The sequence below is a fragment of the Scomber scombrus genome, chromosome 22, assembly GCF_963691925.1.
Source record: "Scomber scombrus chromosome 22, fScoSco1.1, whole genome shotgun sequence".
Lineage (NCBI taxonomy): Eukaryota > Metazoa > Chordata > Actinopteri > Scombriformes > Scombridae > Scomber > Scomber scombrus.
In genome coordinates, this window is record NC_084991.1 from 19,258,755 (window position 1) to 19,277,267 (window position 18,513).

General features: G+C 40.7%; 1 protein-coding gene across 1 annotated transcript in view; it reads left to right on the plus strand.

Moving 5' to 3' along the window:
• The window catches only part of wnk1b (WNK lysine deficient protein kinase 1b), an 82,233-nt gene that overhangs the window by 47,819 nt on the left and 15,901 nt on the right, over nucleotides 1–18,513 (plus strand). Inside the window, exons 11-25 of the mRNA XM_062444151.1 lie at nucleotides 2,460–2,765; nucleotides 4,691–6,127; nucleotides 8,767–8,856; nucleotides 9,653–9,730; nucleotides 11,937–12,200; nucleotides 13,244–13,314; nucleotides 13,435–13,588; nucleotides 13,761–13,877; nucleotides 14,255–14,365; nucleotides 14,489–14,540; nucleotides 14,697–14,837; nucleotides 16,106–16,988; nucleotides 17,433–17,761; nucleotides 17,844–17,905; nucleotides 18,254–18,310. Coding sequence (XP_062300135.1) covers nucleotides 2,460–2,765; nucleotides 4,691–6,127; nucleotides 8,767–8,856; nucleotides 9,653–9,730; nucleotides 11,937–12,200; nucleotides 13,244–13,314; nucleotides 13,435–13,588; nucleotides 13,761–13,877; nucleotides 14,255–14,365; nucleotides 14,489–14,540; nucleotides 14,697–14,837; nucleotides 16,106–16,988; nucleotides 17,433–17,761; nucleotides 17,844–17,905; nucleotides 18,254–18,310 — 4,152 coding nt within the window. The remainder of the gene's footprint in view (nucleotides 1–2,459; nucleotides 2,766–4,690; nucleotides 6,128–8,766; nucleotides 8,857–9,652; nucleotides 9,731–11,936; nucleotides 12,201–13,243; nucleotides 13,315–13,434; nucleotides 13,589–13,760; nucleotides 13,878–14,254; nucleotides 14,366–14,488; nucleotides 14,541–14,696; nucleotides 14,838–16,105; nucleotides 16,989–17,432; nucleotides 17,762–17,843; nucleotides 17,906–18,253; nucleotides 18,311–18,513) is intronic.

The following is an 18,513-nucleotide window of genomic DNA, read 5'->3' on the forward strand; positions in this document are numbered from 1 at the left end:
AAGAGGTATTTCATGTTTTTTCTTGCCCATTGAGGCATGTAAGCTGTAATATTACACATAAAGAAAGAAACACATTTAGCAGACACATCAAATTCAATTTGTCAGCCAACATTTCAGTCACTTAAGTTCTAACAAAGTCTGACGTTAGCTAGTCAGTATGTCTGTTAGTCAGCAGACAACCACTTACTTAGTAGTACACCAGTCTCACTCTCTTCTCAACCTCCCAGTTACTTCTTTCGCTGTCCTTCTCTCAATCCTCCTTGTACTGTATGTTAAAATCCACTTTTCTTTGTTATGTTCCCTGATCAACATACTCAGGTCTTGTGTTGGTTGTTCATTCAATTACTTTTATTTAAGTAGTTGTTGTTATGTTTTATGTTGCTTTGTTTTCACATTTTTATTCCTTTTTTTTTTTTTTACATTAGTAGTTTTACGTACTTGCACGCAGCGCAGAGCCCCCCCCAATACTTTTGTCTTACCTCACAATACATTTCCTTGCAATAGTTTTGAATTCCAATTCAACATTGTCATTTCATCTTAGGTGTCCTGGTGCCAACTTACACCTATAAGCTGTGTTCAAGCAGCCATTTTAAGGTAAACTTGCAGATATCAGAATATCTAGTATAATAACCAAAAGTCACCCTGAAGCATCCTGCAGATTACAGCACTGCTGCCTTCTGGAGAGACCTCTTAATATAAGAATTTGGTTAAGTTTACTTTCACTAATTACATAACCATGCCTACTGAGCAGTATTACCATTTCAGCATACTTAATGCCCAGTTCAAAGTCAAATTCAATGAGCTTATCCAATCTGAAGCACTGCGCTGGGATCAGCTAAGCAGAAATAGACACATGGCTCAGAAGGAATGGAAGAAGAAAAGTATTGGGGGGGGGGGGGGGCTCCATATGCTCGGACACACATCTACTCCCTCCATGACTTAATAATCTTTGCTCATGCAGAGGTGTCTACGTTTAAAAAATGCCCAATTCTTCAGCAAACATTCCGGAATATTGTCATATTCCGGAATGTTTGCTGAAGAATTGGGCATTTTTTAAACGTAGACATTTAGATGAAATCCTTATTGAGCAAGTGAACATAGTGTGTTTGGGAGTCCTTTAATATTGTATTGTAATATATTTTGGTTTTACTTTATGTAAAGGATTCAACTTTCGTCCAAAGCTACACGGAAATAAGTTGTGTGTTCAAACTCCATATAGGAACAAAAGCTGTATATCATCAAAAATAGGAGGTTCATCTCTCTTAAACAAACAGCTGAGAGTGTGTTCAGAGCTACAGCACAAGTGCTAGCACATCCATTTGTTTGTCTTTCTTTCCACTCTTAGTTGTTTCTTGTATATTATTATCATAATGTTCATTAAGCATGGTTTCTGGTACTCTTTATTCAGCTTTATTCATCCTCTCAGGGAATGTTTGCTGAACATACTTGTTTGTTTTAACCATAATCATCAATTGCTGACCTTTGAGCAGCCTCCACCAGAGCTGATGAGTGAAATTCCTTGCTTGAGGGCATCTTCATAAGTAGTTACTAATGGAAGAGCAAGCATTTTCTCATTTAATTTCCCACCATAGACTTTTCCATCCAGTGACCTTTTGACTGTAATTGTTCTCGTCCAGTCTATCAGCATTCACACTGACTGACTCATCGTTTACCTGAATGATTGGTCCGTTTATAGACCAGCTGATTGAATAATTTAATGATGGTTTTGGCTTTTTTTAGGTCTCGCTTTGAGTTAGCTTATTCCCTCATCAGGTTCATACGGTACAGTATATTGGAGCCAGCAGACACTGTAAACAGGCTTGACTGGTTTATCATATAGAATAATTACTTAGTTATGTAGTTATCTTTAATAGCCGTTCTCCCCTTTATATGATAGTTTGTGTTTTTTATTTTGTTTTAAAATGATTTTGACTTAAGATATGCTGTCTCTGTTGTTATTGTTCTATTATAGTCTGTCTTTCAGTTGTATTTACCACATTTCTCTGTTTTATTTGTTTGTTCAGAGTATGATACAGAACATGTAAAGGTTTTGTTCCAATAAGAAATTTGCAGTTTAAAAAACTGAAACAGTAAATCTCACATGTGTGTTGAAATGTACATATTTCTTTTCCTTTTTTTCCTTTTTTTTTTCTTTTCTTTTTTTTAGATGTCAAGATCATATGTGTTTATTTATTAACTTTTGGAAAAACATAGCTTCAGCTATTTCATTTGCAGAATTGAAATGTAACAATCACTTTTAATTTGGTAACTTTTTTAAATTATATTTATTTTATTTTGGGTTTTTTTTCTTCATTTTCTATTTCCAAATCATACATTTTGTTGTGTTTTCATTTTTCTGTTGTTTTCTGTATCTTCGTAATTTTTCCATGTTTTAATTTCTTTGTGTTTGTCTTTCATGTTGGTCTCAACCTCTTCCATCACCCCTCCCTGGCCTACAGCCTGCGTCGCGCCTTCGTCGAAGTCGTAGCATGTCTGTTTGCGTCCCCCCCTCCTCCTACTCCTTTTCCTATGTTCCTCCGCCCCCGGCTGTTCGTCCAAAGCAGCCTTCCACCCCTCCTCCAGACCTGTCCTCCTCATCTTCCTACACCACCACCTCCCCCTGCATGCCTCTCACAGCTGAGAGGGACACATTCGCTGGGCGCCTCTCCAAAGCCCTGGAGACAGTCCTACCCCTTCACTCTGCCTCCTCTCTGCCCGGGGCCAGGCAGCGGAGGGCCAGCCTACCGGCCCTGTTCTCCACCCCTGTAGGTTCAAAATCCTACTCCCCAAAGAACACAGTATTGGTGAGAACCAGAGAGCAAGGGAGAAAGAGAAACATGAGGGATTATAGACCACACTGGTGTCTGAACCTAAAACATAAACAAAACTATCAAAAAACATTATAATTCATAGAAGTGTGCCACTAGTTAGTTTTTATGAAAACCCATGACAAATTAAATGTACTGTACAAATATCAGTAATTGGTTCTAACTGCTGAATAACACAGAGTGAATGAAAGAATTGTTGAAGAACATCTCGTATTACTCGTGCTGGTGCGGCACAGCTGTACATTACGTCACTTTATTCTTTGTTGGAGCCAAACAAGAAATGGGTAAACAGAAAATTAAACTGATTAGCCAGTTAATTGAAAGTACAAGATGAGAGGCACTAGAAAATTAACTTAAACTTGTTTAGGAACTACGTTGCATCCCCAGCTTTCGTCACTGTGTAACAAAACACATATTGTATCTGTCCTCTTTATAGTGTACATGAAGTCCTGACTTTTAAGCAAGTTGTGTAAGCTGGGACATTAGGTCAGCTTCAATCTAATATTAAATCATGTGGAAATTATACAGTTAATCTGTATTCCCAATTTCAGTCTTAATAAGTATATTGGCTTGACAAATATGTTTGTTCAACTTCAGTTTATCTTCAGACACGGCTGTGAGTCGGCCATTCTACCGATCCACCTCTCTTTCGCTATCTCTCTTCCTCTAGTAAACCACCATGTGTTCACATTAAATACAGATTGACTGGCTTGAAGCTGAACTTTGCTCTAAGATACAAATTCTTTATTACCTGTGCATCTGCCATCAGGAAAACTGCTTGTTTTACAGCCAAAATGTAATGGAGCAACAACTCTACCAAAAGTATGAATGAAATGCGTCAGGGTTAGTACATATGCACCAACTCTGTAACGACATATTCTCTATATTAGAAGTACTTAAGCTACCTGGGCGTTCACTTTTGTGGTATTTTTGGGCATCGTATGCCTTTTATTAGACAGCTGACAGTAGAAAGATGACAGGAAACGAGGGGCGTTACACTGGCATTAAACTAAGGTCCCCAGCTGGTTAATAACAGGGGATATTACAGCTCATGGTTGATGTCTTAACCTCAAGTCCACCAGGGTGCCCCTTCTTCAGCATTTTCACATTACAAGTGAAAACAACACAGGAAACACCAGGTCTGTTTAGTCTGTTTAGCCTCACATCATCACTCTTTCCCCCATAAAACTGGTTGTAGCCAGTATCTGGTATCTGTTCCTGGTCATTCGTTAAAACTAAAACACAATTTGTGTAAACACAGATTGCAAGCGGGGTTAGGGTTACACATGATTTATATACATATACTAAGGAAGTGTTTTGAATTAAAAAAAAACATGCAATTGTTTTTCAAATGTTCTTAGTGTGTTAGCCTTAACTTTCAGGTTACTTAGGTAAGACGGTCAGCATTTTGCAGGTTAAAACATGTAACAAAAAAGTTTTTCTGAGTGAAGATGCAACAGGAGATTGTTGAGCTTGGAGCCAGCATTTGGCCTTTCTTTTCTTTGTATTTAATACCCCACTGTCTATCTACTGTGAGCTCTGTGTGTCTCCCTCTTTTACTGTTGAGTCTCTGTGATATCTGCTTGTCTTTGCTTGTACCAGTCCGTCTGCCCTTTTTCACTATCTTGTATCTTTACATTACCTCTTCACTTCTACATCTTGTTGGTATATCGTGTCCTATGTTAACCACATCATTTTGTTCCCAGTGTGGAGGGCAGATATGTGGCCATTTTTTCTTGTTATTGTCTTGAAAAAAATGCTCTTTGATACACTATTTTCTCCATTTCATGTGGGCCTTTGCTGTGGTTCTCTCTTCATTCTCTGAATCTCATTCTTAAATCCATTGTATCTCATTGTCGCAGCAGCATTCAATGCCGCACCCCTACAGTGGAGGAGCAAGCACAGGAGGAGGAGCAGGAGGGAGCATCCCCCTCCAAACTCTCCCCGACCCCCCTTCTATTTTCTTCCCCTCCATCCCCGAACGCCCCATTTCCTTCTCGCCTCCTCCCACTGGCCCTCCAAAGGCCTACAACACCCAGCGACGCAAGAGCACATCCATTCTCGAGGCACATACCCGACACTTCCAACCTGCCTACACTCGGTATGGGAGCAGCCTGCACCCCTTTTCTGGGATGGAGACTGTTGACACCCCCTCTCTCTTTATGGTCAATCCTGGCTTTGCAGCAGCTGCTCAGAGACTTGGCGTAGGGGAACCTATGCATCTCCAAGGACAATCTGATGCAAGTTTGTATGGCTATAAAGACATGAGGGCAGAACACGAGGAAGCAGTGAGGAGATTAAGTCTAAATCAAGCTGCCTTATTGGACCATTATGAAGCAATGGCGTATGGAGGATACCCAATGACTGCACACCAGCTTGGTCACTTGAGTTTCCATCAGCAGAGACAAGCTGCAGCTGCGGCTGCGAGTTTGGGCTTTGACCCTGGACCTCCACCTCAACCAGGATTCTTGCACACACACCTCATGCAAAGAATGAGTGCACATAGTCCGATCCCTCCACCTTTACCTTCTATGAATGCATCTACTGGTGGCTCTGTGTCTTCTTCATCATCTGATGGATGCTATCCGCCACCACAGCATGCCTCCAATTCCACTTTTCCTATTTCTGCACCTCCAGTAATGGCTGATGCCCCACCGTCTACTGGAAGTGTATTTGAATTTCATTTAGCTGCAGCCGCTGCAGCTGCTGCTGGTGACCCAAGCGTCCTGGCATCCAGGCTTTACCGGGCCCGAAGGAGCTCTATGGACCTCGCTCTAGACGACAGCACTGGAACAGGATCAGGTGGCTCTGGCACATACAGTCGACTCCAGCCAGTGACAGAAGAGCTGTACGCATATATCAGTCCTGAGCTCCCCTTACCTCCAGGAAGTCTTCTCCTTCATCACACAGGTGTAACCGTCAAAGACAGAAGCCCAGAACCATCTAGCGACTCTCTGGCCTCCTCCGATGCGGGAGAGTTCCAATCACCTCCTCCACCACCTCTCCTCCCTCAATACGACTCCTCGGCCGCTCAGTCCATCCCTCACTCGTCCTCCGTTGCGTTCTATGATTCATCAGGGGGAGTGCCTCCCATAGACACCCATGGACATCCACCCTCCATGCAGACCTTTCTCCCTCCCACCCCATCCTCCGAGCTCCCACTTGGGGGAACATCATCAACTCAGCTGGAGTCTCTGATCCAAAGTGTCTGGGCGCGACATGGAGGGGTGGTACCAGCCCAACCTGATATGACATACCATGAGTCATTGCTGGCCATGCAGGCCACTAACCCCACACTGGTACTAAGTTTAGATCCTAAAAAGACCCCTACACCCCTGGGTCAGTTACTAGTTGAAATTATGGAAGCTCCTTTTCAGAAAAGATCCTAAAATAGCTGTTGATGAATGAATATATTATAAATGCAATATTACAGTACAGTACACTTTGACTGAAAAGTGTCAATCTCATAGATTAATATTTTCACATTTATGGCCACAGATTTCTAACTGTCTGAAGGCAATCAATAGATCATTTTTTCTGCCCCCTCTTGTACCTGTAAAGTTTATTAACAAGATATTTTTGATCATATCTCTCTCTATATATATATATATATATACATATATATATATAAATACTATAATGTGTAAATGAATTCATTCTTCTATGAAAAGAAGCTTAATTAATTTACAAAAGTAATTTGACCCAAGGGCTGAGATACCAACCCCTTTTGTATTTATACCCTACCCACCCAGGAGCCCCAGCCGATGCTTATTCGTTACTGTGTAGTCTTAAGTTATGATTTTAACCCCCTTTAGTCATATGAACATTACAGAGAACGTCTCATGGTCTGCCTTCATAACGTCTCACATTATTCATTCCTTGACAGCGATCGCCTCTAAAAGGAAATGGCAGAAAAAATGTTTAGTTTAGAGCATGACTTAAGTCAGCACTGCTTCATTAGGAAATGACGATCCAGATCATATCTTGTTACGACCAAGACCAAATTAAGAATAATGTGCATAATAAGGATGATGCGCTTCGCTCACATTTCTTTTCCATCTAAATGGGATAATTGTCCCATTGTTGACATTTCCATCAAACATTGTCCTGACATTCAGAAGGTAGTCTTTGAGACGCACTCTGTTATACAAGCTTTATGAGCAAACCATCTAAGCCTTCTCCTCTTTGTCTTTTTATTGTGTATTTTTTTTATTTGTTGTTATCAGTAAGTAATATTTTGTCTGTATGTTCATATATGTCTGTATATGAGAAATGTGTGTTTGTGCGGGTATACTGTATGTATGTATGGTATACTTGAATTTTTGCTCATACAAATCCACAGTCCGTTTATGCCCTAAAATCCCAAAGTCGTATTCAAACTGTAAAATATAATGTTATATCCTACGTATCCATGATGCTTGTAAGACAATCAGTGAAGTGTAACGAGGCTGTGAGACTGTTGATTTGTATGGACAAACACACAGAAACATACAACAAAACCAAGGAGGCTTAGAAGGACCTACATGTAGCAACTGTAGCCATGCAGGTAGACATTTCATTTGTATATATTTTAGATTCTTTCTGTTCTGTGTTGTATTGCTAAAGAGCGTGGCTTCAAGTCAAGTTCTTTGTTTCAGCTTCTTTGTGTTATTTCCCGCCAAAGACTGGAAATCAACTTTCTAAACACGGTTCAAAGGTCACAGTTGAAATTCATTAAACCCTTAGAACGCTGATATCACCAATGTCACCTTTTTTCTTTCTTTCATTGTTTACTTTGAACCACGTCTTTTCATTTCTTCAATCTTTGTTTTCTCTGGAATTAGCTGTTTTTTTTATTTCATGTAATTATTCTTAAAGTCTTCCTCTTTCTATATATTTTATTAAATTTCTGTGCTGTGAAGTTATTTGTTATGTTTATGTGACTGCCTATGATGTTAGGAAAAGGTAGGTAGTAGTGTATATGGTGCAACTATACTTGTGTAAGCTCCCACCACACTTTTGTGATGGCGAGCTTTGTGTCAAGTATAAAGTTGCATACAGCCTTCTAAGGGTTCATTCGACAATAGGTTGGTCATAATTGTTTATATGCTGCTGCTGTCATGGTGTGCAATAGATTACTGAAAGAAGTCATGGAGAGGTAAAGCCATGTCAGGCTTCATACTCACTAGGAATGTACCATGATCAGAGTTTAACTTGGAGAATAGCCAGAAAACCTGCAACAGATTTATTTATTTTTTTTTTTCAACCTTTCAAATTATTCAGATTTGTTCAGGACTCAGGACAGTAAAGTCATGAACTTCTAAACATTTCTCCGATGGATTTTATCCTGTAGAGTGGCAAAGCTCCAGCCACCTGCCATTCAAATACACAATATTATTGTGCCTGTGCCTATGTTAGGATATTTTGGAGAAAACAGCAGCGAGCAGTTTGAAATCTTCAAACTAAAGTTTAATATTTCAGTTTTAATGTTGGGTGTCAGTATTCCAGCTTCTATTTTGTGCTTCTTTGACTCTATAACATCCACTTATTATCACTGCCAATCATTTAGGGCCTGACCTGCATGAAAAAAACCCCTGTACTCACAACCTGCCTAACCCCAGTACTGTGCCTGTACTGTTGACATTACAAGCTATGTACACTCATGTGTATATGCATACAGTAAATATTGGTGTGCATATATCTGTTTGTGGATAAATTGCTGTGCTTCTGTGTGCATGTGTGCATACACAAGAAGAAAATGTAGAGTAAAAACAGAAGTACCTTGTGTTTGCACTCATGTACGGTTTTTGATCTTGGCGCTACAAACATGTTCTGACTTTCTTGTTTTTTTCTCTCTCTTTGATTTCTCGCCTCCATCCTTTTATATCCCACGACATTGCATCTCTTCCTATCTTTTCCATCTTTCTGCCTTTCTTCCTCTAAATCTGTTTTCAAGCAGCAGGCTCAAGCTTCTACCCCCCAGCAAAGCACCGGACCCCCTCTGGGCACCGCCACCTCCCAGCCAGCTGCCCCTGGAACCCCCCAGCAGGTAACTCCACCACCAGCAGAACAACTACAGGAATCCGTTTTTATGCATCCAGACGTTTTTCTCTTCTCTTACTTCATCACTTTTCTCAGACTTTTTAATGCCACATCCCCTTGATGTCCAAAGCCCATAAAGATGAAATACAAAAATATCTCCACCCTATTTTTGTGCTTATACAGTAATAACTCTGTGTCGGCTTTTCTCTTTGAAGTATTGCCATTGCTTCAAGGTAACCACTCCCACAGAGATGGCACTTTGCCTGCAGTAATACCACAGTCTTTTTGAAGAAAACAGTTTGCCCTTAGCGTAAACCACTGTTATGAACTAATTGCAGCCCTAAACTGATTTGATTGAGCATGAAATTGGATGTTAATAGGGGATCAAATATTTCTTGTCTAGAAAAAAGATTTTTTTTTGAACTAGCAAAAGAGTAATTTTTACATCAGAGTTCCAAGATCTTCATACTGTATTCACATTTTACGAAAGATTTTAGCTAATAGGCATGTGGGTAATGTCTCATTTTGTAATTTAACAACTTGGTGAAATTAACAGTAATGGGGATAAAAATGTATTAGAAATTAATTATATTAAATACGGTTTATTAGCTGGTATTTCCCACAATTTGAGTGTTTCATAAGTGGGATTTCAGTTAATCCAGGGTTTTTTTTATAAGCATGACATGACTGAGAACTATATAAAACCAATAAATGTGCATGTAAACGTTTAAATTTGTACAGTTTTATATTTAGTCATTTCCCTTCTTCTTATTCAATTATTGTCTCTCTCTCTCCCTGTTCAGGTTATGTCGTCCAGTCAGTCTAACAGTTCATCGGTTCAGAGCCCCAGCCACGCGTCTCTACCACAAACATCTGCACAGGTACAGTAAGAGCTCTATAAATGTAGCACGGTACTTAATAAATACGTTCATAATGCACACAAGCTGGCAGTGATTTCATTTTAATGAAATATCACCATATATGTCTTCATTCATCTTTACTGACACACACTTTTTAACTAGCTGCATATACACTACATACAGTAATTATGCACTCTTGCTGAAACCAGGATACAGTTCAGGGTGCATATTGTAGTGTAGTGCATGTAGATTTGTCAGTTAAATGACCTTTTGGATCACATACACACCATCCTGAATGAATATAAATGATTCATTTAAATGACTATTTATAAGTTAGACATGTTGCCAGTAAACAATCCAGTTTTTACATCTTTTACACAAGTTCATATACTTGTTGTTCTTGGTTTATATGTTATTATTGCATGTTTTTCGGGGTCTTCAATTTCTTCTTATTTTCATTTTAAACTCAGTTTGCTTCTTCTATTTGTCTTTCCTTTCTCTGGCATGCTGCCTGTGTTTATCATCGGGGTTCGTTTTTTATGCGTGTTACACATACACGCCTATTTGTCTGTTTGCATGTTGTGTATGTTGGCTTATGTTTTATGGTTTTATGTATGGTTCTGTATGATTTAATGCACAAAATGGATGAGTGTGTTTAGTTGTGTGACCTCAGTCCGTCTCCCAGTATCGAACACCTTTATCTTCTGTACCAAGTTGCTCATCTAGCTCTGGTTCAGGTAACATTATGTATCTATCCTAATAAATCTACCCTCATGTGTAAGTGTGTGTTTCTGTGTGTGTGTGTGTGTCTTTGTGAGTAGTTTCTGTATCGGCGTGATTTGGTTGGTGACTGTGTTTGATATTAAATAGAACATTGACAGATACCCCGTGGCTCTTCCTATTGTTTTTGTCCTTTTCGGATATAGCTGTGTCTGGTGTTGATTGTTAGCATTAATGTTAATACTATTCCTTTGTACTCCTCACATGCTCCTACTAACCATTTGATGAAAAGCATGGATCGCAAAATACTTGAGCAAATTTTTAGGAAATGAAGATGGGTAATATTTCCTGGATCAGAGCTGGAATATGGGTTTCAGTGGGCTGTTAACACTCTTGAAAGGTGTTTAGCATCAGCGTCCAGGCCAGCGTTCAGTATGATTTTGTGTTAAAGAAACAAACTAAATAGTTGATTAGATTCTTGCCAGGGAGGAAGTGTTCTTCTAATTGATATGTCACTGAGCTTATGCTTACATCTCCAAAGTGAACAATGCATTGTGCAAAATAGTTCAGTGTCTTTAAGTGTAGATGAATAATAACTTTGAATGTCACTTATATTTGGAGATTCAAGAGTGACAGCATGTAGAGCAGCAGGATCGAATTATAAGCTATAACTCCCAATGGCAGATGTTTGACACATAACAGATTTACTGGTTTTGCAGTATACTGTGTACTTACCTCATGCACCTGCTCACTGCTTTGTGCAGAGCAATGAAAAGTGCCATTGAATCAAAACACATTGTTCCCAAAATCGCCACCTGGAAGGCATCACTTCAACCGTTTTCAAGTTAAATAAAGCAAATAAGCCCAAAAACCTGCCTTACATTGTAAAGTCTAAGCGGGAGGAAACGTTTGAATATAGGTTTTCACTGTTAGGTGTGTTGCCCATCTACATTGTACGAATAATTTGCGTTGTTTCCCACCTTTTAAAGCTGTACTGCACACTGTCTGTAGAGATCTAAGCTTTGTTGTGTGATTGCATGGTTTGGGACTGGTGTGTGTTTGACACAGTTGTCCTGTCACATAGTTTGCTGTTTGATTTGAGACACTAATAGACGTAATCTGTGTTCCACCTGAGAGTCTCGGAGTCAAGCTCGTCAGTAGTGTGGGTCAGTGAACTATGGATGTCTTTTTCTTTTGAAGCCTTTAGTTAACATCATTTATCACAAGACCAATAAAGAGCCAGACCGACAAGCTAACAGGCTGGTTGCTTTTTCTTTTTGTAAACACATTCATTATATTTTATATGACCAAACCGTTAAAGATCATCTTCAGCTCACTGACCCATCACCAAGGCAACTGACCATAGATTGGCCACTCTGTCTGTGCTCATCACACTCGATCACTCGCTGGGTTTATCTACGTCTTTATCCTCCTCCCCCCTGTGTCGTTGCTTCGTCCCTTTTTCTCACCTTTTCCTTCTCTTCTTGACCCTTCCTCCTCTTCTTAGCCCAGTGTCTCTCCGCCTACTTCTACCGTTTCCTTGGTGACCCCCCCTTGTCGGTCGCCATCCCTTCCTGTTACCATGCCGACAGCGGTCGTGGCTTCCCCTCCCTCTTCTCTGACACTCCCTGTTGGGGTGGTGCCTACTATTGTTACCCCTCCTCCTCCTTCTCCTGTGCCCACACCTGTACCTCAGCCAATGGCCACTGTGGTGCCAGTCATCAGTGTGGTCATCGACCCGTCTGATACTCCCATGGAAACCCCTCCCCAGGTACTGGTTGTGGACAGTCAAAGTCATCAAGTGGATATCATGTCCCTGTTCACCGTACTCACTTTTGTCGAAAAAAAAAAAACTTGGGCAAAAATATTCACTACATTGTTGGTGATGCACAAAGATGTAATTTCAGTAGGTTGTAAGTTTCACTATTTTTCAAGTTTTTGCACTTTTGCCTAACACAATTTCACAAAAGCATATAACAGCTTCAAGTGTGAATACCAGGTGTGCTTTTGTTAGATTAAGATGTAATTAGGTTACTTGCAAATTCTTGCCTATTTCAAATCATCATCACTTTGGCAACCACTGATCTAAAGCCTCAGGTTAACAAGTTATTACTCGACCACGATTTGTCTAATGCAGCTATTTAAAAAGGGAAGATGGGAGGATGAGATGGCAGCTTTTGGTATCAGTTTTGAAAATCATCCATTCTAGCACTACTTTTGCCAGTTCGCATCTCAAATGTTGGGAACTGTACTCTGTATGAAGAGTATTTATCTTGCAGAGCTGTAACTGTTGGAAACGTTTCTTGGGTTATTTTTATGTGATGTTTCTGATACAATGAAAGATTTCAAACATTTATATAAAAAGAAAAAAAAAGACACAGCTTTGATTGTTGTTCAAATAAGACCAATAAGTGATAGAATCCATCAATCACTGTCAATGGATTTCTTTTTGGTTCAAATGTAAGAGTCTGCTTCTTCTTCTATTTCTCATGTACAGATTATGAGACTTTTGAGATTATGAGCAAATGTGCATGTCATTTTTTTGCAATGGAGATATGCATCAAATAAGTACAGTCCAGTTTCTTTTCTCCCTTTTGAAGCATTGAACAAAAGGTGTATGCGTTTTGTTCCATGGCCTAGTTTTAGTTCATTTTAGTCTATTAAACCATGGAGACATTGTTACCGATCAAATTAGTTCTTTGTCTCTTTACTCTTGCAGCTCTTATGCTGTCATGCTGTATTTTTTCCTTAAAAAATCCCCTAATGTTGGTGGTGATGGCAATCATACTAACTGTGCATGTGTGTGTGTTTCAGTCTGCCTCTCAGTCTTCAGAGCTGTGCCAGTCCCAGCTACAGCCACCTCAAGTTCAGTCATCTATAGAGAGGTAATACAAACTCAAGCACACAATCACTGAACTGATGCCACACTCCTCTCTCAAAACCCACATTTCCTTTTATCTCATCTGTGATTCTTTCTCTACCTCCACCTCATCTCTTTACCTCAGTGGCCACTCTGAGACTTCGGGTCTGAGTGACGGCAATGAGGGAGGAGGGGGAGGCCGTCATGAAGGGCGCTCCGCCAAGCGACACCAGAGACGATCAGTTCGCAGTCGATCACGCCATGAGAAGATCTCCAAGGCGAAACTCAATGTTCTCAATGTAATGGCACATCTTATTAATCCTATAAAGTAATAAACAATAAATCATCTTCTGCTATATCCACTGTTGGTATTTATTGGTTGTTACAGAGTTACGAGTTGCACTAAAAGTAATTCCGAAACATCTAATCGAGACGCTCATCTGTTTACATTCTGTGTGTTTATGCGTGTAGATCTCCAATCGAGGAGATCGGGTAGCAGAGTGTCAGCTGGAGACCCACAACAGGAAGATGGTCACCTTCAGGTTTGACCTAGATGGAGACAACCCTGAGGAGATAGCCCATATCATGGTACACACACTGTCATTGATTCACTGTTTGCACTAACTCCTTTGATTAATTTACTCTCGCTAATCAAATTACTGCATTAACAGCTCTATTCTAGGCTGGAATATGCTTGACATGCCAGTGCGTGCGCTATCTGCTCTGAAGTACACATAATTGCCGTTCTCTTGTCCTTGTCCTTTCATGGAGAGAGTTGTTATCCGGGTCCCACACGAGACAAAATTACACCTGTTCGCCCACAAAATCTGCCAAACGCGGACATGAGAAGCATAAAGCATTAACACTGTTCTCTCTGTTTCATACTGTGCACACACACACACACACACACACACACATCGGAATCTGAATCGCTCTTGTTTTTGTGTTGATGTGTGCACGTCCAGGTCCAGAGCGAGTTTATCCTGGAGAGTGAGCGGGAGTCGTTCATCGAGCAGGTCAGAGAAGTGATACAGAACGCTGATGAGAAAGGCCTGGAGAGGGACGTAAACAGCAAGGTAAATACAACAAGTTTTCTGGAGGTTGAAAGTTGCTGAAATGTTATAGTTATTATGTAGCAATGTAAATGTGTGTGCACCTTGTTTACCATAGTTGATCTTGTTTATCTTATTGATTTACAGATAGCAGGTGACATGGCGCAGCAGATTCCTGTTATATCTGTCCCCATGCCAGGTAATAATAATATTACTCATGATAAACATAATGGTAACCTCATTTAGCTGTTTTATAGATCAATCTTGAGATAACAGCAAAATGTGCAAAAATGATGTTATTCTCATGCAGATTAACAAATTACAATACTGCATTTTGCCCTTCTTTTCTTCCCAGACAACCCTCCAGGTGAAACAGCACAAGTGGTTCACTCAGCAGGTCGCAAGTTCATCGTCAGCCCCGTACCTGAAGCCAGGCTGAAGGAACCAGCCTTTCCCACCTGTCCCTCTCCTGCCCCTGCACCTCCTGTTGAAATAAGTAAGACTACTGTGTGTGTGTGTGTGTGTGTGTGTGTGTGTGTGTGTGTGTGTGTGTGTGTGTGTGTGTGTGTGTGTGTGTGTGTGTGTGTGTGTGTGTGTGTGTGTGTGTGTGTGTGTGTGTGTGTGTGTGTGTGTGTGTGTGTGTTTTGTATCATTTGACATGTTCTGGTGAAACGTGTTCAACTTTTGATGAACTGCTATAATTATGATGTTGAAAACAAAAATATGAAAATATTGGTTGTTTAAGAAAAGAAAAAAAGCAGAATTTTCCAGCAACTTCAAACACAAACTCCAAAATACACACAAAATGATAGCATACTTAGTCACACACACACTTATTGGATTAAGCTGTAATGCTTTTAGAGGAAATTGCCCAAATGTTCTGTGCAAATGCAATAACACACTGGCATTTATTTAATTTTCATACCATAGGATCTTCTGGTAGAACACTGAAATATAAATAGATCTATCTAATCTTCAAACTGATTATGAGGAATTTTCAATATATATCAAAAATACCTCAAATGGTATTGCAAGAATTTAAAAAGAGAACCAAAGAAGCAGATAAAAAAAAAAAACAAGAAGTATTGACTAACTTTCTAATTCTAAGTAAATAACGCCAAGGAGACACATGACATATTCTGATACTTGACATGCATACCTTTGCAAGACAGAGAGACTCTGTGGACAAATCCAATCAGCATCATTAGACTGAAGGTAGTCATACAGTACTTTAAGTGGTAACCGTCTCCTCCTGTTCACACTCTGACTACAACACATGCTTTCTATGTGTGACATAAAAGCCAACAACAATTAAATAAACATTGAAACCTAGAATAACTAATGTACGTCAAGTGAAGCAATTGAAGCTTCTTTCATAACCCCGTTGAAAGTCACCGTCATCAGTCATATGATTTTACTACGCATGTCCCACTAATTGTCTCCTTTATGAGATTGTAACATTTGATTTGACTTCACAAAGAATAGTGCCGACACAATCATGTACTTGGCCTTATGTGGTAAATAACACCCATTTTTCGATCTGCCAAAGAGTGAAAACAAAACATAAAAAGTATTTGCTGATACAATTTTTTAAAGGACAATCTCACAGTGAACAGGATGGACTTCAACGATTACTGTCGACCTGCTCTATGCGAAAAGTGCCTTGAGATAACTTTTGTTGAGATTTGGCGCGATATAAATACACTTTAATCGAAATTAATTCAAACATTTTCTTTTTTCTAGTTCCTCCATCTTCAGCTCAAGCTCCATCTCAGACTCCAGGCCAAGGTTTGGTGTTGTCCCAGTCTGCGGGAGCCATCAGCTTACAACAAGCATTCACCGAGCTCAGACAAAACCAGAATCAGTTTGACCCGGGACCCAGCACCGCCCCAGCCTCCATCCACTCCGCCCATCCTCTACAGGCAGCGTCTTTACCTCCGCAGGCAAGCACCGTCAGTGGATCTGCTCCTACTTTGGACCCTATCGCTGGACTTGTCCCTTCTAATTTAAACCAGGCAAAGGAGCAGGTCCTGGATTCCTCCACCCCCTCCTCTTTACCCGCTGTCTGTCTCAGTCCTCATTGTTCCTCCTCCCCTCCTTCCACTGTGGTGAATCAGTCCATCCTTCAATCACTGGTACTTTCACAGACAGCCGTACAGGCTGTGTCCCAACCCCAGGGACAGGGGCAAGCACAAATTCAGCCCCAGGCTTTCACACAGCCTCAGTCCCCAGCAACAGTTTCGGCTGTCAGTGCTACTTCAATACCTTCCTCTTTACCACTGGCCAGCATCCCTCCAACAATGCTGACCTCCCCTCCTTCCTCCCAGACTGTTCCCCTTGTATCATCTCCTCCCTCCTCTTGCATCTTTCCAGCCAGTGAAGTCCCCTCCGATCATCCCTCAGTCGCTCCCATCTCTTCTGCTAATTCTCTTACTTCCCCTGTCATCCCCACGACCGCCATCCCGGGCCCTCAGCTCACTCCCTCTGCCGCTTCCCATCTCACTCCCCCTTCCTCCTCCTGCTCTGTGGGGCTTCAGCCAGTGACCACCAACGTTCCTTCAGTCCAGCCAACCTTAGTGCACTCCCAGCCGCAGACAACAGCCTTACCTGGACAGACACACTCTCAGTGTGGGGAATGTGATGCAAGGTGAGAGATGCTTTATGTGTATTCACTCCTAACTAGGGCTGGGATTCACACCTCAGTATTTATTTAGGTACAGACCAAAATGTGTTTGTAATACTATATATCGAAAACTATCAATTACTGAAAGCTGGCATCAACTGGATTATTCTATTAATAGATTTATTGATTGAAAGAAAATTAAATGACAATTAATTTTTGATAACTGATTTGACCTTTTTAAGGCCATAAAAGCCTGTTTTCCTCACTAGTTTGAAGTAGACAGTGCTCAGTTAGTAAAGTGTTATTTCATGACTTCCTTGCACCAATCAGGATTTAGTAACATTGGAATAAAATGTGTTGACAATTTTCAGGTTATTATAGAAAAAAAGATTTGAAAACAAGCTTTCTCGGGCTGTAAGTCATTTATTGAACAAAACTGCAGAATTTTAACTGATATCTTTTTTTCAGGTGTGAAGCATCTACTGAGTCCCAAGGCAAACCGGATGATATCCAAGTTCTGGAGAAGAAGCTGCGGTCTCTCTTCATGGATCTTGGTGGAGGGGTGTCTTCCACACAGGGTGACCTGCTAGCTGCTGACCCTGCCTCTGGAGCATCTGTGGGAGGTACCTCATCCCCTATGGGCCCCTGCTCTACTTCCACCACCTCTGTCACCACACCCGGCTCCAGCCAGCCAGCCAATCCTCCTCAGCCCCCCTCCAGCCTAGCACTGGGGTCACTGGGGTCACCCGCCACAATCCAGGGCTCTGGGACACCCATCTCCACTCCTGCTCAGACTGGTAGGATGTGTTTCTGCATAGTGTCAGTTAAGCTGTGTTTTTATAGTGTTTCTCAATGACTTCATGTTGTCCATTTCCACAGTCATCCCTGCCTCATCCTTTGGCCAGACCACTCCATCCAAAACTCCCTTATCCAGGGTACCGGTGAGTGAGTTTTGTAGTGATAGCAATATCAGTTTTTCATCTTATTAGACTACTAACTGTATCATATATTTAATTCTGTGGCCAGAGAGCAGGCACGTTTATGATTCATTGGTAGCTCTGCCAAAGTTATTTACAGTACTACATTTTTAATGGTGAAAAAGTCACTGATAATTTAAAGTTTAGGAATTACAATATGTTTCTAATCACTTTCTTCACATCTCATCTAGCATGTAAATTTCTTTTAACATTCTCCCCAATGAACACTAACCTCCTCTCTACAAATCTTTTCTCTCTAATCTCTCTCCCACTCTCTGTCTCTTTCCATCACGTCTCTTTTTCTGGGATTAGGCCAGTTCTCCTCCTTCAGAACTCCTGCCATCCTTCCCTGGACCTTGTCTAATACAGGTGTTTTTTGCTTCCATTTAAGAGTCGCTGTTTCCATTTCGACGCAATAATGCATTAATACTGAGCTCACTATGTTTATCAAGTCGTATCAGTTCTTTGCTGTGTCTGTATTTGGCTTGTATGGGTATTTGTTGTGTTATGAATAGTGCTTCTGCTTATGTCCTTTATGTCTGATTCACTACAGTATGCACCAGAAATAGCAA